Source organism: Oncorhynchus mykiss, chromosome 8 (genome assembly GCF_057628025.1).
Source record: "Oncorhynchus mykiss isolate SJ-2025 chromosome 8, ASM5762802v1, whole genome shotgun sequence".
In the NCBI taxonomy this organism is placed as follows: Eukaryota; Metazoa; Chordata; class Actinopteri; order Salmoniformes; family Salmonidae; genus Oncorhynchus; species Oncorhynchus mykiss.
The window spans coordinates 9,419,313-9,439,033 of record NC_143029.1 but is presented as its reverse complement, the minus strand read 5'-3'; the positions used below and the strand labels follow the sequence as shown (position 1 = coordinate 9,439,033).

The 19,721-nt window shown below is 42.4% G+C and overlaps 1 protein-coding gene across 2 annotated transcripts; it reads right to left on the bottom strand.

Moving 5' to 3' along the window:
- Positions 1–4,822: 4,822 nt before the first annotated feature.
- Positions 4,823–14,546, bottom strand: LOC110529322 (cholesterol 24-hydroxylase). 2 transcript variants are annotated; one of them, XM_021611450.3, is made up of 15 exons: positions 13,936–14,546; positions 13,608–13,685; positions 13,438–13,519; positions 13,166–13,239; positions 12,876–12,962; positions 12,635–12,773; positions 12,275–12,388; positions 11,974–12,136; positions 11,677–11,742; positions 9,931–10,054; positions 9,753–9,837; positions 8,671–8,781; positions 7,189–7,277; positions 5,588–5,654; positions 4,823–5,412 (listed from the first exon to the last, which is right to left on the bottom strand). In XM_021611450.3, exons 1-15 carry the CDS (start codon positions 14,082–14,084, stop codon positions 5,257–5,259), a joined length of 1,584 nt encoding a protein of 527 aa, XP_021467125.2. In that variant the 5' UTR covers positions 14,085–14,546; the 3' UTR covers positions 4,823–5,256. The 2 variants fall into 2 exon arrangements, with proteins under 2 accessions (XP_021467125.2, XP_021467126.2); XM_021611451.3 differs by having other exon boundaries at positions 9,931–10,003.
- Between the last annotated feature and the right edge of the window lie 5,175 nt (positions 14,547–19,721).

Below are 19,721 nucleotides of genomic sequence, written 5' to 3'. Positions count from 1 at the left end.
AAAGAGAATCACATAGGTTTGGCTCGGTCCCTCTTCTCTAATTTTGCTTGGTGTCGGTCTCTCCCCGTTCTCTCTCTCGCGGTGTGCCACCCGTGCTCCTTTTATTTGGCCTCCACGGCTGGTTGGCACTTTCCTCTAATTACCTCCACTTAGAGGTGTCCATGTCGGGGTGCCCAGCTCTCGTATTCCCAGCAGAGGGAGCCAACATCGCCTCACATACCTCCTCTCTATTACCATCCCCCGGGGTAAACCTCCTGGGATACCACAATATATTGAAGCAAAGCTTGGTCGCAAATGGGCCTTTCAAATTGACAATGACCCCAAGCATACTTCCAAAGTTGTGGCAAAATGGCTTAAGGACAACAAAGTCAAAGTTTTTGAGTGGCCATCACAAAGCCCTGACCTCAATCCCATAGAACATTTGTGGGCAGAACTGACAAAGCGTGTGTGAGCACGGAGGACAAAAATGGGCCAAAATTCACCCAACTTATTGTGGGAAGCTTGTGGAAGGCTACCTGAAACGCTTGACCGAAGTTAAACAATTGAAAGACAATGCTCCCAAATACTAATTGAGTGTATGTAAACTTCTGACCCACTGGGAATGTGATGAAACAAAAAAAAGCTGAAATAAATAATTCTCTCCAATAGTACTCTGACAAATCAAATCAAATCAAAGTGTATTTGTCACGTGCGCCGAATACAACAGGTGTAGATCTTACAGTGAAATGCTTACTTACAGGCTCTAACCAATAGTGCAAAAAAGGTATGAGGTGAACAATGGGTAGGTAAAGAAATAAAACAACAGTTAAAAAACAGACTATATACAGTACCACGGCTATAAAACTAGCGAGGCTATATACAGTAGCAAGGCTATAAAACTACCGAGGCTATATACAGTAGACAGGCTATAAAACTAGCGAGGCTATCTACAGTAGACAGGCTATAAAACTAGCGAGGCTATATACAGTAGCAAGGCTATAAAACTAGCGAGGCTACATACAGTAGCAAGGCTATGAAACTAGCGAGGCTATATACAGTAGCAAGGCTATAAAACTAGCGAGGCTATATACAGTAGACAGGCTATAAAACTAGCGAGGCTATATACAGTAGCAAGGCTATAAAAGTAGGGAGGCTACATACAGACACAGGTTAGTCAGGCTGATTGAGGTAGTATGTACATGTAGATATGGTGAAAGTGACTATGCATATATGATGAACATAGAGTAGCAATGGCGTAAAAGAGGGGTTGGGGGATAGCTATTTGGTTACCTGTTCAGGAGTCTTATTGCTTCGGGGTAAAAACTGTTGAGAAGCCTTTTTGTCCTAGACTTGGCACTCCGGTACCACTTAACATGTGGTAGTAGAGAGAACAGTATATGACTGGGGTGGCTGGGGTCTTTGATAATTTTTAGGGCCTTCCTCTGACACCGTCTGGTGTAGAGTTCCTGGATGGCAGGCAGCTTAGCCCCAGTGATGTACTGGTCCATACGCACTACCCTCTGTAGTGCCTTGCAGTCGGAGGCCGAGCAATTGCCGTACCAGGCAGTGATGCTCTCGATGTTGCAGCTTTAGAACCTTTTGAGGATCTCAGCACCCATGACAAATCTTTTTAGATTCCTGAGGCGGAATAGGCTTTGTCGTGCCCTCTTCAGGACTGTCTTGGTGTGTTTGGACCATTCTAGTTTGTTGTTGATGTGGGCACCTAGGAACTTGAAGCTCTCAACCTGCTCCATTACAGCCCCGTCGATGAGAATGGGGGCGTGCTCGGTCCTCCTTTTCTTGTAGTCCACAATCATCTCCTTAGTCTTGGTTACGTTGAGGGATAGGTTGTTATTCTGGCACCACCCGGCCAGGTCTCTGACCTCCTCCTTATAAGCTGTCTCGTCGTTGTCGGTGATCAAGCCTACCACTGTTGTGTCGTCTGCAAACTTAATGATGGTTTTTGCAGTCGTGACTGCATGGTCGTGGGTGAACAGGGAGTACAGGAGGGGACTGAGCGCGCACCCCTGGGGAGCTCCAGTGTTGAGGATCAGCGGGGCAGATGTGTTGCTATCTACCCTCACCACCTGGGGGAAGCCCGTCAGGAAGTCCAGGATCGAGTTGCAGAGGAAGGTATTTAGTCCCAGGTTCCTTAGCTGAGTGATGAGCTTTGAGGGTACTATGGTGTTGAACGCTGAGCTGTAGTCAATGAATACTATTCTCACATAAGTGTTCCTTTTGTTCAGGTGGGAAAGGGCAGTGTGGAGTGCAGTAGAGATTGCATCATCTGTGGATCTGTTTGGGCGGTATGCAAATTGGAGTGGGTCTAGGGTTTCTGGGATAATGGTGTTGATGTGAGCCATTACCAACCTTTTAAAGCACTTCATGGCTACGGACGTGAGTGCTATGGGTCTGTAGTCATTGAAGCAGGTTGCCTTTGTGTTCTTGGGAACGGGGACTACGGTGGTCTGCTTGAAACATGTTATTATATTATTATAGTATAGTATTACAGACTCAATCAGGGACATGTTGAAAATGTCAGTGAACACACCTGCCAGTTGGTCAGCACATGCCTGGAAATCCATCTGGCCATGCAGTCTTGTGTATGTTGACCTGTTTAAAGGTCTTACTCACATCAGCTACGGAGAGCGTGATCACACAGTTGTCCGGAACAGCTGATGCTCTCATGCATGCCTCAGTGTTGCTTGCCTCGAAGCGAGCATAGAAGTGATTTAGCTCATCTGGTAGGATCGTGTCACTGGGCAGCTCGCGGCTGTGCTTCCCTTTGTAGTCTGTAATACTTTGCAAGCCCTACCACATAAGACGAGCGTCGGAGCCGGTGTAGTATGATTCAATCTTAGCCCTGTATTGACGCTTTGCCTGTTTGATGGTTTGTCACAGGGCATAGCAGGATTTCTTGTAAGCTTCTGGATTAGAGTCCTGCACCTTGAAAGCGGCAGCTCTACCCTTTAGCTCAGTACGAATGTTGCCTGTAATCCATGGCTTCTGGTTGGGGTATGTACGTACAGTCACTGTGGGGATGACGCCCTCAATGCACTTATTGATAAAGCCAGTGACTGATGTGGTGTACTCCTCAATGCCATGGGAAAAATCCCGGAACATGTTCCAGCCTGTGATAGCAAAACAGTCCTGTAGCTTAGCATCTGCTAAACATTTGGTGATCCTAACTGACCTAAAACAGGGAATATTTACTGGGTTTAAATGTCAGAAATTGTGAAAAACTGAGTTTAAATGTAGTTGGCTAAGGTGTATGTCAACTTCTGACTTCAACTGTATATGTACATATTCTTATTCATCCCTTTACATTAGTGTGTATAAGATAGTTGTTGTGAATTTGTTAGGTTACTTGTTAGACTGCATAGTCGGAACTAGAAGCACAAGCATTTCACTACACTCTACTAACCATGTGTATGTGACCAATAAAATTGTATTTTATTTGATGAGGCTAGCATAGCACCTTCTCTGTTGAAATTTGAGACGGTCTATACATGTACATGAGGCTAGTAGCATAGCATCTCACTCTCTACCGAATACTGGTGGTGACGTCAATATCTCACATCGGATATTTAAAAATGTATTAAAATAACGAGATGTATCCACCAATCCAAAGAAAGGAATAGGAGGGAACTTCACAGCCCACCGTTCCGCCCTGTGGACAACGAATCCCATTGTTAGAGCAGAGATGCAGGCATCTCATCACTATATCCAGTATCTGTGCTACCAGTCTACTTGTCCACTTTTAAAGCTGCAATTAAGGCAATTTATACCATTTTTACAATACATTCACAGATTGCACAACACACTGTGTGCCCTCAGGCCCCTACTCCACCACTACCACATATCTACAGTACTAAATCCATGTGTATGCATAGTGCTTATGTTATCGTGTGTGTGTGTGTGTGTGTGTGCGCATGTGTCTGTGCCAATCTTTGCATTGCTTCACAGTCCCCGTTGTTCCATAAAGTGTTTTTTATCTGTTTATAAAATCTAATTTTACTGCTTTCGTCGGTTACTTGATCTGGAATAGAGTTCCATGTAGTCATGGCTCTATTTAATACTGTGTGCCTCCCATAGTCTGTTCTGGATTTGGGGACTGTGAAGAGACCTCTTGTGGCATGTCTTGTGTGGTATGCATGGGTGTCCGAGCTGTGTTCCAGTAGTTTAGACAGACAGCTCAGTCTATTCAACATTTCAAAACCCCTCCACTTTCAGCCAGGAGAGATTGACATGCATATTATTATTATTATCTCTCTGTGTACATCTAAGGACCAGCCGAGCTGCTCTGTTCATAGCCAATTGTAATTTTCCTAAGTCTTTTTTTGTGGCACCTGACCACACGACTGAACGGGTAGTCAAGGTGTGACAAAACTAGGGCCTGTAGGACCTTCCTTGTCGATAGTGCTGTTAAGAAGGCAGAGCATCGCTTTATTATAGACAGACTTCTCCCCATCTTAGGAACTTTTGACCATGACAGTTTACAATCTAGTGTTACTCCAAGCAGTTTAGTTACCTCAACGTGCTCAATTTCCACATAATTTAGTAGCAGATTTAGTTCAGGTTTAGTGAGTGTTTTGTTCCAAATATAATGCTTTTCGTTTTAGAAATATTTAGGGCTAACTTATTCCTTGCCACCCACTCTGAAACAAACTGCAGCTCTTTGTTGAGTGTTGCAGTCATTTCAGTCGAAATTGAAAAAAGCAAGGTCTTCTGGGTGTAAACAAGAAAGAGACTAAACATGAGAATGAATGTTCTTGGTTTGTCTGCAGGTTCACAGCGACACCTTGTGGATAAAAGTATTCTAATCTTCTGGAGCTCAGTGATGTTTGGTCAATTATTTTATTAAAATATAGTAAATTCACTCCAACAGAGGCACTGTGGTAATGTTGGTTAGGAAGTTCATCAAAGAAGTTAATATATACTTTATAAATCTCTTTATATTATGTGATAAATGGTATACTGCATAGTAACTACATGATAAGGGTAAATTAACAACATGGAATCGGCACAAATACAAACACTCCTATGTCAAGTCTGTCCTAGTAACTCTTCATCACATAGAACCGTCATATTTAAGATATTATTTCATCATTGATAAAAAGAATAAACAATTGTTCAAAATCCATTTTCATAAAAAATAGCTAGATATTTGAATAAGGTGCTTCATTGAAAAAGAGATAATTTGTTCCACTAGGAAGTATAAAAAATAAGACAAGTATGTTATAGAGAAGTGCTAGTCATGTTCAGGTCCCAGTCAGGTCAGGCTGCGGATGTCTGTCCTCTGTGTCTGATGTTACACACCACTCCACTCTTTGGTCTCAAAGTCCCAGTGTCCAGGATGTCAAAGGACTGGCCAGGGAGCAGGTTGAAGTCAAACCTCTGGAGCAGCTTGGCCATCACTACCTTGGCCTCCATCTGTGAGCAACAGATCTCTTTAAAGGATGACAAATCTGGTGTGCTCAACTATAAAAAAAGTATATATTGGAGGCAGAAGTCCAGGAGTAATCTAACTAGGATGGATAATAGGATCAGCAGAGAACAATCCCAAATAAAGTTGTTTCAATGTATTTCATACGGACAGTCTGCTCACCTGTGCGAAGCTCTGTCCCAGACATGAGCGTGGTCCCAGGGCGAAGGGGTAGTAGCAGTAATAGGGTCTTCAGGACAGAAACAAACACAACATGTCTGTTAGCTCTTAAAAAGTGACTGAACGCACAGAGTCCAAATGTGTTTTTCTATTGCTCATTAAGATAAACTAGATTTCAGTTTTGGGGGTGTGGTTCGATATATCAGTTGCTGATGTTTGTCCCCCATGAGACCAGGTGGTGTAAAGTACTAAGTTCATCCCTTCTGCCTCTGATTGGGTAGACTCACTAAACACAAATGCTTCGATTGTAAATTATGTCGGAGTGTTGAACTGTGACCCTGGCTATCCGTAGATTAAGAAAACAAGAATATCGTGCCGTCTGGTTTTACTTATGATACTTAAGGACACTTAAAACCAAACACTTTTAGACTTTTACTCAAGTAGTATTTTACTGGGTGACTTTTAACTTTACTTGAGTCATTTTCTTTTAGGGTATCTTTACTTTTACTACAGTTTGAAAATTGGGTACATTTCCCACCACTGCATGAGACACCATAAGAACAAAGCACGTATCACTTCCTCAAAATAGTCCAAGTTAACTCAAGAAATCTGTAATTAATTGTGTTTTTTGTCGACAAGGTTTTAGTCACGCAATTTTACATCTAGTTAAGGTGTTTAGTGCAGTATTGCTCAAGTAAAAAATGCGCTACATGTTGTCTATCATAAACAAAGTCTGATCCACTGTTCTGCCATCAGATAGAGCGTAATCACCACAGCTGTTTATCCCGTGTTAGTGGGCGAAATCATAACCCAACCACCATGTAAGTCATGACGAACTTTGACTTCATGACCAAAAGTAGCCCTTTCCTGCAATCACTGATCAAAAGTGCCGTCTTTGGCCTCATGCGTGGAATATAGTGGCTGGAGCTCTGTCAGAGTGACCATTGAGTTCTTGGTCACCTCGCTGACCAAGCCCCTTCTCCCCCGATTGCTCAGTTTGGCCGGGTGGTCAGCTCTAGGGAGAGTCTTGGTGGTTCAAAACTTCTTCCATTTAAGAATGATGGAGGCCACTGTCTTCTTGGGGGCCTTCAATGCTGCAGATATTTATTTGGTACCCTACCCTAGATCTGTGCATCGACACAATCCTGTCTCGGAGCTCTATGGACAATTGCGTCAACCACATGGCTTGGTTTTTGCTCTGACATGCACTGTCAACAGTGGGACCTTATATATACAGGTGTGCGTGTTCCTAAATCATGTCCATTCAATTTAATTTACCACAGGTGGACTCCAATCAAGTTGTAGAAACACCTAAAGGATGATCAACGGAAACAGGATGCACCTGAGCTCAATTTTGCAAAAATGTCTGAAAACCTTTTTTTCCTTCGTCATTATGGGGTATTGTGTGGAGATTGATGAGGGAAATAGTTTTTTAAATACATTTTAGAATAAGTCTGTAACGTAACAAAATGTGGAAAAAGTGAAGTGGTCTGAATATTTTCTGGATGTAATGTATGCCAGTTTCAACGAGAGAAGTTCTGCTTTAATCAATTCAAATGTTGTAAAGAAACAATAAAACAATGAAAACGTATCGTGTGACTTACTTGGCAGCGTCTGGATGGAACCTCTCAGGGTCAAACTTCAGCGGGTCCTCAAAGAACTTATCCAACCTTCCACAGACATACGAATTGAACTGTAAACAGACAAGATAGAGGAAAACAAAAGATTTAAGACACTTTAGGAAATAAAATAAGTACACCCACACCCAAAATAGTTAATGAGGTGTTGACTACACTGTTAAGATGAAATTCATTGTAACACCAAAACTGTTTCAATGTGCTTTGTGTTGTAGCCACGACAGACAAAGATATATAATTAAGAAAACTTTACTAGGCATGTTGTCAACCAGCACATGAATAAAGTAAGTAAAAACTGGTTTCCGTTTCCTGTGTAACATCAATATGAGGAACATCAATATTGCTACATTAACTAGTGACAACTGAGCTGCCACCAACTTGAAGGAGACGAAACCATATCTTTGCTGGAGTATTGAAACACATGACACGGTGTGTTGTAACACCACTAAATCAAATATTGTGCAACACCTTGCCAGGGACTGGGAGCACTAACAGAACAGGTTGAACACACTACTTTGGTGTTTCGAGTTCTGTTTAGAGCAGAATTAGATCCCTTCTCTTTTGTTGTCATTTCCTTTGTCTATGTGGGAATGGGTGCTGTCCTCATTGAACGTCAAAATGCCTGACAGTTTTGATATCCGTTCATCATGATCCATTACACAACAAACTGCTTAATACCAATACAGAAATACAGTCTTCTTTCTTCAAACATGTACACAACATTGTGTGAAAGAATCATAGTCTAAAAACGCTACCCACAATCCTCTAAAAACAGAGTCATGCGTCAAGATAAGAAATGCAACGTGATTAAAACCAAAGACTTCCAATGAGTTCAATCATTCTATCATTCAATCTATTGTCTCTCACTTTGGTTATCCTCATAAAATATAATTACATTTTGAGTAACATATGCAGTTGGATTTACATTACTTTGGTCAAATTTAATTAACAAATCATTGAAATGACTTGCATTTGTAAATCATTGATTGTATGAGAAACACCATTTTTGAGTGTTGATGCTTTTACATTCACTGAACCCCCAAAATGGGTTTTCACAACGCTCTCTTAAAAACACCCATATTCAGGTTGAAGAACCACTTTGGGTGTTTCAGAGTTCCTACACTTCTGTTTTAAAACACATTCTGTGTATTAACATTTTACATTCAAACACCCAGATCTCAGCTTAGGTGCACTACCTGTCATGGTTTCATTACACAATCATGGTGTTTTGAGAAATTCTGTTTACATTCTATGTTAACATAAGAAAAGTCAATGATACAATGATGCTACATTGATGTATGAGCCACACTGGCTTAGACAAGGATACTTGATTCCTTTACCACATTGAGGTACCACAGCGTATCACATGTTAACACCACAACTAAACTTAGAGATATTATCATACAACAGTCATCACTCCTCCACATTGTTTTTGAGGTGACTACTCACCAAGCATGAGACTCCTGCTGGGATGGGGATGCCGTTGATGACAATGTCGTTGGGGATGAAACGAGAAGTGCCTGGTGCTGTAGGGTACAACCTTAGAGTCTCCTTCAAAACCTGACGGGGGGGTGATATGAATCAAACACAACATGCTGATTAATTGACAATGTGAAGAGTTACCTTTTCTTTTCGTCCTAAACTTGGTGCTCCGGTACCGTTTGCCATGCGGTAGCAGAGAGAACAGTCTCTGACTTGGGTGACTGGGAGTTTTGACAATTTTTTGGGCCTTCCTGACACCGCCTAGTATATAGGTCCTGGATGTCAGGAAGCTTGGTCCCAGTGATGTCCTGGGCCGTACACACTACCCTCTGTAGCGCCTTCCGGTCAGATGCCGAGTAATTGCCGTACGAAGTGGTAATGCAACCGTTCAGGATGTTCTTGATGGTGCAGCTGTAGAACTTTTTGAGGATCTGGGGACCCATGCCAAATATTTTCAGTCTCTTGATGGGGAAAAGGTGTTGTCGTGCCCTCTTCACAACTGTCTTGGTGTGTTTGGACCATGATAGTTTGTTGGTAATTTGGTGATGTGGACACCAAGGTATTTGAAACTCTCGACCCGCTCCAATTCAGTCCAGTCAATGTTTATGTGGCCTGTAAGGCCCTCCTTTTCCTATAGTCCACGATCAGCTCCTTTGTCTTGCTCACATTGAGAGAGAGGTTGTTGTCCTGGCACCACACTGCCAGGTCTCTGCCCTCGTCTCTATAGTCTGTCTCATCGTTGTCAGTGATCAGGCCTACCACTGTTGTGTCATCAGCAAACGTAATAATGGTGTTGGAGTGGTGGGTGAACAGGGAGTACAGGAGGGGACTAAGCACACACACAAAATAACACATTTCGCTGGGCAGCCATCTCCTCCAGCGCCATTCTATCAGCCATCGTACAACATTGTATAACGTACAATATGGTTTCTGTGTACAGATGCCAGTTCCAATTCTGAGTCCTTGATCTGGTTTGTAGCTCCATTGCTGTCACTGTCAGGTCAATGACAAGACAGCACACACAAACCTGGGACAGGTAGATCATTTACCTGAGACAGGTAGGTCATTTTCCCCAGGTCGTCAAAGCTGATTTCCTGTTTCATCCCGATGACATCATCCACTTCCTGCTTCACCCTGGAAATGGCAGACACTCACAAACTCAACCAACCTGTTTTTATTACAGAAATGATCAATAGCGAAAATAGAAATGATGAAAACAAGTCCTACTTTGTCAGTATCTCTGGCAGCCTTCCCAGTTCCATGACGGCAAAAGCTAGTTGATTGGCTGTTGTCTCTTGCCCTGTCATGATTAAAACAACAAAAGCTAGTTGATTGGCTGTTGTCTCTTGCCCTGTCATGATTAAAACATCAAAATTACTGTGACTGTTGTTTCTTCAAATTTCAAATGAGCTCAAAAAACTATACTATGGAGATTGATTTAATATATATATATATATATATACACACAGTTTAAGTCGGAAGTTTACAAACACTTAGGTTGGAGTCATTAAAATTTGTTTTTCAAAAACTCCACAAATTTCTTGTTAAAAAACTATAGTTTGGGCAAGTCGGTTAGGACATCTACTTTGTGCATGACAAGAGTAAGTTTTCCAACAATTGTTTACAGACAGATTAGTTCACTTATAATTCACTGTATCACAATTCCAGTGGGTCAGAAGTTTACATACACTATGTTGACTGTGCCTTTAAACAGCTTGGGAAATTCCAGAAAATGATGTCATGGCTTTGGAAGCTTCTGATAGGCTAATTGACATAATTTGAGTCAATTGAAGGTGAACCTGTGGATGAATTTCAAGGCCTACCTTCAAACTCAGTGCCTCTTTGTTTGACATCATGGGAAAATCAAAAGAAATCAGCCGTTCAAAGATGAATGTACTTTGGTGCGAAAAGAGCAAATCAATCCCAGAACAACAGCAAAGAAACTTGTGAAGGTATTGGAGGAAACATGTACAAAAGTATCTATATCCACAGTAAAAGGAGTCCTATAGCGACATAACCTGAATGGCCGCTCAGCAAGGCAGAAGCCACTGCTCCAAAACCGACATTAAAAAAGCCAGACTACAGTTTGCAACTGCACATGGGGACAAAGATCATACTTTTTGTAGAAATGTCCTCTGGTCTGATGAAACAAAAATACAACTGTTTGGTCATAACGACCATCGTTTTGTTTGGAAGAAAAAAGGGATGCTTGCAAGGCGAAGAACACCATCCCAACCGTGAAGCACGGGGGTTGCAGCATCATGTTGTGGGGGTGCTTTGCAAGAAGGGACTGGTGAACTTCAAAAAAAAGATGGCTTCGTGAGGTAGGAAAATTATGTGAATATATTGAAGCGACATCTCAAGACATCAGTCAGGAAGTTAAAGCTTGGTCGCAAATGGGTCTTCCAAATGGACAATGATCCCAAGCATCATTTCAAAGTTGTGGCAAAATAGCTTAAGGACAACAAAGTCAAGGTATTGGAGTGGCCATCACAAAGCCCTGATCTCAATCCTATATAGACTTTGTGGGCAGAACTGAAAAAGTGTGTGCGAGCAAGGAGGCCTACAAACCTGACTCAGTTACACCAGCTTTGTCAGGAGGAATGGGCTAAAATTCACCCAACTTATTGTGGGAAGCTTGTGGAAGGCTACACGAAATGTTTGACCCAAGTTTAAAAAAAATTAAAGGCAATGCTACCAAATACTAATTGAGTGTATGTAAACTTCTGACCCACTGGGAATGTGATGAAAGAAATGAAAGCTGAAATAAATAATTCTCTACTATCATTCTGACATTTCACATTCTTAAAATAAAGTGGTGATCCTAACTGACCTAAACCAGGGAATTTTTACTAGGATTAAATGTCAGGAATTGTAAAAACGGAATGTGGTGTATGTAAACATCCGACGTCAACTGTATATATATATATATATATATAAATAAAGTATAGCACTTGTTTCAGGGAGACGTACCCGCAATGAAGAACGTCACAAAGTTGTCCAGCATAATCTCCTCATCATCGTTTGCTATGTTTTCCTCTGAAATTATGGATATATATCAGTTTACAGCATTGAGACAATAGTGCTACTGAACCTCATCAATTACATGACTGTTTTAGCAAACACTTGTCCCACAATGTCACATGCAGAGCCACAGGTAAAAGGTTTCCAATGTTAGCCTGGTCCCAGATCTGTTTGTGCCGACTTGAACAGTGGCAGGAGTTGGCAAGACGGCACGAACAGATCTAGGATCAGGCTACTACAACATGCCTTTGCCAGCCGTCTTGAGGATCTGTGTGAGGATGTCTTTTGGAACGTCCTCTCCGTTTTGGACGGCCATTTTCCTCTCGTTGATCCACTGTCTGCCTGTCGAACGCAGCAGCTGACAAGACTTCTTCACCTCGTTGATGAACTTCTTGTTCTTTGGGTAGAGCTACATATGTAGGATCTTAATTTGATTACTCTTTAACACAGGATTTTATCTGATGAAACTGTAGGATTTCAAATAGATCAATTCAATAAGCCATCGTTCTCGAGAAGCATCACCAACATCTTTGATGCCATTATTTACCTGGAAGGTAAGGTCTCTGACATAGAGGACCATTCCCTTCAGACACATCTCTATAGCGTTGGGGAACGGAGAGTCACTCTCCTTCAGCAGATCCAGCTCCACTCCAAACGCCACCTACAGATGAGATAAAAACAGAGGATTGACAACATGATAAGGTAAAACTCCTGGTTCTAGTTATGCTAATTATAGCTAGCACATTGGCATGGTGAGACTAAATTGTATATAGCTTAGGTAATGAGTGTGTTATAACTGCCTGTTATGACAATTTTACTGTCAGATATACAAACAAATGTAGCTTTCAGAAATAATAAAGTGTAAGGGCAGTGTGGGGATCTGAGGGTAACAGGAAGTGACCGTTACCTTAGTGATGACATCCAGTGTCACACAGTTGAACATGTGTTGCATGTTGGCAGCTGTGTTGTTGTCAGCCATGTCCGCCAGTTTATCCATCAGCTTCTCTGCCCTCTCGTTGAACGCACCCATCTGACCCCGCAGGTACCTAACAATACACAGCAATGATGGATGGATGAACAGATGGATGGCTGGATGGATTGATCAATGGAGTGATCAATGAGTCGATTGATCAATTATAGTGACTTACAGACTGCTGAAGGCAGGGTCCATTATTCTTCGCTGTTTGTACCACTCATCATGATTCTGTGCTGTGATCAGGCCATTTCCAAAAAACCTATGAAGAAGAAGGACAACAGAGTATTTACCCTAAGACTGAATAAACTGACCAGTGACCAAGTTGTCCCGTTTGAATGTCTATATTCTCTGTAGGCTACGCATGCAATAACCAGCATTAGGAGGGATTGTGTTGAAAGAGTTTGTACCAACCAAAACATTGACACAATAAATAGTAGTAGGAAGTATATTTAGAGGACTCACCTCTGTCCAAACAGGTTGAAGAGACGCTTATAGACCTGTGAGTCTTTGGGGTACTTCGGTGACATCAGGACTTCCTGTGGAGACAAAGAAAAGTGTCAGTTTGAAGGGGGAATTGGTTATTTTACAGCACTTTCATTTCAGAAATTAACATGGTAAAATGTATGATTACACTAATCTTGGTTAACCCAGAACTAAAATCTTGCTTAATTTGGTCAGGTGTTTACGTAGTCAGTCCATCAGAAATTATTATTGCAGTAATTTCACAGGTTTACCTTGGTGGTATCAGGACAGGTCACACACAGCACCACAAAATGCAAACCGTTGATACGGTACACCGGTCCATATGTCTCAGCCCTGTCAAAGATAAAATATATCTTTATTTATTGTCCCAGAATATTCTGTCCCAGAATAAACAACACCTGATTCATAGCATTCAACAAACCATTCCAGAAATTTGTCGTGGACAACTCGACCACTGCTCATCTCCCTCAGCATGGTTGGGGAATGACCAAATATAAAACTGGGGGAGAACAAGAGACGGGTTAATAACTGAAAAATAAGAACGTTATGACATGAGTGATACCTTCACCTAGTGAAAATGAAAAAGACAGGTGAAACAGCGACCCTGACTGCTGTTGAGGTCAACTTTCACCTACTGTAGTTCCTTATCAACAAATCCGATGCGTTATGTCGCCGCTCAGTATAGTTGAAACTAACATTTAGCTAAAGCATTTTAAAATAAATATTCAAGTTACATCATACTGACTCACCTATCCCTTGGTGGTCCCGGTATGTGATCATATTTCAGATGAATATATTTTATGTAAAGACAAAAACAGAGAAATGCGATGAAAATCAATCCAAGCAGGCAAATAAACAAATAACCGATCCAACCTGCAAAGAAAGAGAAAAGGGCCATATTTCCGAAGACTCGGTAGCTCGCGGTGAGCCTGCAAACCAGTTATGTGTTGTCGTTTCTTTTTGGACGGAATTTGGTCACCCGTAGTACTAGTAGTAGAGAGATATGTGAAGCGAGAGGGTTTACTCTGCATAAAATATGTCCACGTTAAGCAGATCGTTAATTATTAATTATTTTTGGCTGCGGTTCTGCATTTTCTGGAACCACACTTGTGTGGAGCAAGATAGCTGCCAAAAGGTTGAATATACATATCGTTAAGAATGTAAGAAAATCCATATGTAAATTGTTAGGATTGTAAGAAAAGCCATGCGTGAAACATGAAATGTAAACGTTAAAATAGATCTGTAAAAGTACAAATCCTATGTTCCGACTATGAATGAACATTAACACGTTCAATTCTTACTTTACAACTCCCTTCACTCGGTTATAGATCTTTTAAATACAGTTCATTCGGGAAAGTATTCAGACCCCCTCCCTTTTTCCACATTTGTGAACCGTTTCAGGAAACTAGGCATATGTCGCAGGTCACTACTTAACAGGAGAGCCGTTTGAAAGTAAACATATTATTCTAATCAAAATGTGTTTTTGGGCAGAAATGCCTTCTTGAACATAATAACAAAACTTGTATGCCATCTGTAAATATGAATCAAATTGTTAAATTACGAGCCTAGTTTGTTTAGCCACAGAAAAAGTTGACAACCTTCCCGCAAGCCATTATAGGCTGAGATAATGAGTGGGCTGGACATGCCGAGAGATGAGTTTGGATTTGTCTGCCAAATAGCACACTTCTGTCTATTTGAGCTGGTCAGTATGTCTAGGTAATCCTGTCTTACTCAGATGTATTTATTTATTTATGTATCTATTATGTAGTAAAACTGCTTAAAATGTTGCTCACCACTTTCTGGAGGACCAAGTTTTGAAATTAGTGATAAATCGAGCATGATAGCTAAGGAGATGGAGAAAACACCTGTCTCCAGATTACATCTTCAAACTAAGGGCAACCATGGCATCCGACAGGAGATGTGTCCATCCATGAATGATGTGCACTGGTAAGATACTCTAGCTAGCTACATTTTCAAATATTACACGTTTCTAATTTTGACAGAAAGTGGTTTAATTTCAAGTTAAAGTGTACTGTTAGCTAGCTAATGTTAGCTGGCTGTCTCGCTATCTAATGTTACATGTATGATCTAATTATTTGTATCTCAGAGCCATTTGCTTGGCTAGCTATAGCCTAATATTAGCTAGTTAATTAACATTGAACCTGATTGGTTAGCTACCTGCAGATTCATGCAGGGTAGTAACATCATGAGTTGGGATTATGGTTCATTGTTTACCTAGCTAGCTAGCTACATGTCTTAACAAAAGACTCCACTATGCAAGTAACCATTTCTGTTGCGTTTGTAAATTCAGTCTGGCCATCTTTCAGAGCACTCTCGTCTGTGTGCCAGAGCACAGAGTAACTGATGAATTTACGAACACTCAACACACGTTCAATATGAGTAAACGTCGGCAAAAAGTGTAATTAAATTGTTTCCAGCAGCACAGTTACAGGCACCAATGCTCTGGAAAACATGAAAACAGCCTAACCAGCTCTGCTTGGGCGTGTAATGTTTAGAGTGGGGTGTTCTCTCATTTGTGTCTGGAAGTAGCTAGCAAGCTAGCCAATGTTAACCAGCTAGCTTGTGTGCTTGAGTGCCGTTATGAGGTCAGAACGTTTGGATCAACCCTACTCATCGGCTGGAGCTCTGAACCTCTCAGAGAGCTAAACTCTCTGAATTTACCAACGGATAATCTGACAGCGCATTTGCAGTCACCAACGCTCTGGATAACATAACCGCTTAACCAGCTCTGCTTGGGCGAGTAATGTTCATTGAGCTGTTGTCTCATTTGTGTCTGGAAGTTCGCTTGGGTGCTTAACTGCTGTTTTTAGTACAGACTGCTCAGATCAACCCTTAAAGAGATGGGTGGGGCTAAACCTTAAGAGGGTGTGAACGATGCTGAATGGTAGTCAAAAGGAAGCTCTTCAGTAGGCACCAAAACATGCAACGGCCATTTTCTCAAAAGTGAGTTTGCAAGTTTATCAACTTTCAAAGCAGAATTACTTTCCCATTGTTCCTCAACTGTAGGGTATGATATACCACTTTGTTGCTCTGAGTCTACTTTTATCCAATGTAAAAAACACAATTTCATTTGAGCCGGTTGGTCACATTTTGTTACGTTACAGCCTTATTCTAACCAGGATTGAACTCTTTGGCCTGAATGCCAAGCGCCATGTCTGAGGGAAACCTGGCACCATACCTACCGTGAAGCATGGTGGTGGCAGCGTCATGCTGTGGGGATGTTTTTCAGAGGCAGGGACTGGGAGAATAATCAGGATTGAGTCAAAGTACTGAACGGAGCAAAGTACAGAGAGCTACTTGATGAAAACCTGCTCCAGAGTGCTCAGGACCTCAGACTTGGGCAAAGGTTCACCTTACAACAGGACAACAACCCTAAGCACACATCCAAGACAACGCAGGAATGGCTTTGGGAAAAGTCTCGGAATGTTCTTGAGTGGCCCAGCCAGAGCCCAGACTTGAACCGAATCTAACATTTCTGGAGAGACGTGAAAATAGCTGTGCAGCGACGCTCCCCATCCAACCTGAAAGAGCTTGAGAGGATCTGCAGAGAAGAATGGGTGAAACTCCCCGAATATGCGTGTGCCACGATTGTAGCGTCATACCCAAGAAGCCTCGAGGCTGTAATTGCTGCCAAAGGTGCTTCAACAAAGTACTGAGTACAGGGTCTGAATACTTATGTAAATGTAATATCAGTTTTCTATTTTTTATAAATGAGCAAACTTTCTTTTTTTTTTTTGTACTGTTTTTGCTTTGTCATTATGGGGTATTTTTGAAAATGTTGGAATAAAGCTGTAACGTAACAAACAAAAAGAGGCAAGGGGTTTGAATAGTTTCCGAATGCACTGTCCAGGCTGCATCACATCCGGCCGTGATCTGGAATCCCATAGGGCTGCGCACAATTGGCCCAGCGTCGTTCGAGTTTGGCCGTCATTGTAAATCAGAATTTGTTCTTAACTGACTTGCCTAGTTAAATTAAGGTTAAATTAAAAAATATATATATTAAAACTGTATGTACATACTATTGCCAGTAATGTGGCATCTGCAAAGGACAAGAACCGAATGTAGCTAATTGAATGTAACTTGTCGAATGTGCGCAACCGCAACATTCAAACGATGCTACAAAGAAAACTAATGGGACTGTAGCGACTGTGTTGACGTCAAAATCGGGGGTGTGAACTAGATTTCTATTCAAGCATTGATTGACATGGCAATGGCTCTATAGTATTGGAGAAAAGTAAAAACTGACCCTCCGTTACATCTTGACGTCCCATGTCGTAACGTACAGCACGCATAAATAAACTATTTCTGTCTTACAATCTCTCTCCACCAGGTGTAGCACTTCTATCATCCTTTAAAATCAAGAAATTGACAGTGACTGGGGTAAGGGGGAATACGTAGTCTTTTTTTTGCCATCATTGCATGCGATCATCATTCTCAAAGCCGCTGTTTACTTCTAAGATCACTTTAACACCGCCCTAAGATTCAAATTCGACACAAACCTTCAAGTAGGTATGTAACGACACATTATATAAACTCTTTATAGTGTTTGATTTACATTTTAGAGGCAATAAGGTGATACGTTTAACCTCTCCCTTATGTTCATGACCCGATTCATATAAATCATGTCAATTTATTTGTACATTAATTTGAACCCACATACAGAATATGCTTTGGCAAGATTTTGAGTGATGAAATAATGTTAAAATATTATGTAACAAAATATTAAGAGTGACAAAGACTCCAGTGGTCATACACAATTAATAGATTCACATTTATTATAATTCTATGGTTCATTATTCCTGGTAGATACAGTTGAAGCCGGAAGTTTACATACACCTTAGACATTAAACTCAGTTTTTCACAATTCCTGACATTTAATCCTTGTAAAAATTCCCTGTTTTAGGTCAGTTAGGATCACCACTTTATTTTCAGAATGTGAAATGTCAGAATAATGGTAGAGGAATGATTTATTTCAGCTTTCATTTCTTTCATCACATTCCCAGTTTACATACACTCTATTAGTATTTGGTAGCATTGCCTTTAAATTGTTTAGCTTGGGTTTACCTTTAGGGTAGCCTTCCACAAGCTTCCCACAATAAGTTGGGTGAATTTTGTCCCATTCCTTCTGACAGAGCTGGTGTAACTGAGGCAGATCTTCAGGCCTCTTGCCTGACGAGACTGAATCCTCGTCAGGCAAGGTGGGCCATGTTCTTTACCCGTTTTGTGTTTACCCTGTCCTACAGACCAGGTTCCCAGAATGTTAAGGCAGACGCACTGTCCTGGCTGTATGACACAGAGGAGCGTCCCATGGATCAGACTCCCATACTCCCGGCCTCCTGCCTGGTAGCGCCGGTCGTGTGGGAGCTGGACGCGGACATTGAGCAGGCGTTGTGTACAGAGCCCGCTCCCCTCCAGTGTCCCGTCGGGCATCTGTACGTTCCGTATGCTGTCTGTGACCAGTTGATCTATTGGGCCCACACGTCACCCTCCTCTGGTTATCCGGGGATCGGTCGGACGGTGCACTGTCTGACTGGGAAGTACTGGTGGCCCACCTTGGCTAAGGACATGAGGGTTTATGTTTCCTCCTGCTCGGTGTGCGCCCAGTGCAAGGCTCCTAGGCACCCTAGGCACCTCCTAGGCAAGTTACAACCCTTACCCGTTCCACAACGGCCGTGGTCGCGCCTGTCGGTAGATTTCCTGACCGAACTTCCTCCCTCACAGGGTAACGCCGCGATCCTGGTCGGTGTGGTTCGTTTTTCTAAGTCCTGTCGTCTCCTCCCTTTGCCCGGCCTTACAGACTGTGGAGGCCTTGTTTAGACACATCTTCAGGCAATACTGATCGGGGTCCCCAGTTCACGTCGAGGGTCTGGAAGGCGTTCATGGAACGTCTGGGGGTCTCGGTCAGCCTTACCTCAGGTTTTCACCCCGAGAGTAACGGGCAGGTGGGGAGAGTAAACCAGGATGTGGGTAGGTTTCTGAGGTCCTATTGTCAGGACTGGCCGGGGGAGTGGGCAGCGTTCGTGCCCTGGGCAGAGATGGACCAGAACTCGCTCCGCCACTCCTCCACTAACCTCACCCCCTTCCAGTGTGTATTGGGGTACCAGACGGTTCTGGCTGCTTGGCATCAGAGTCAGACCGAGGCTCCTGCAGTGGACGACTTGTTCTGGCGCGTGGAGGAAACATGGGACGCCGCCCATGTCCACCTTCAGTGTGCCGTTTTGGCTCTCGACCCAAAACCTGCCCCTCGCCTGCCCTGCAGGAAGTTGGGCGCGCGGTTTGTGGGGCCATTCAAAGTCCTGAGGAGACTAAACGAGGTGTGTTACAGGTTACAGCTTCCCTCCGATTACCGTATTAACTCCTCGTTCCATGTGTCTCTCCTCAGGTGGTTGGTCCGCTCCAGGAGTCTAAGGTGTGGGAGGTTCCTCCGCCCCCCCTCTGGACATCAGGGGGACCCCGGCGTACTCGAAGGTCGAAGTCACCGACCTTCTAGCCATCGCTGATCCTCTATTCATTT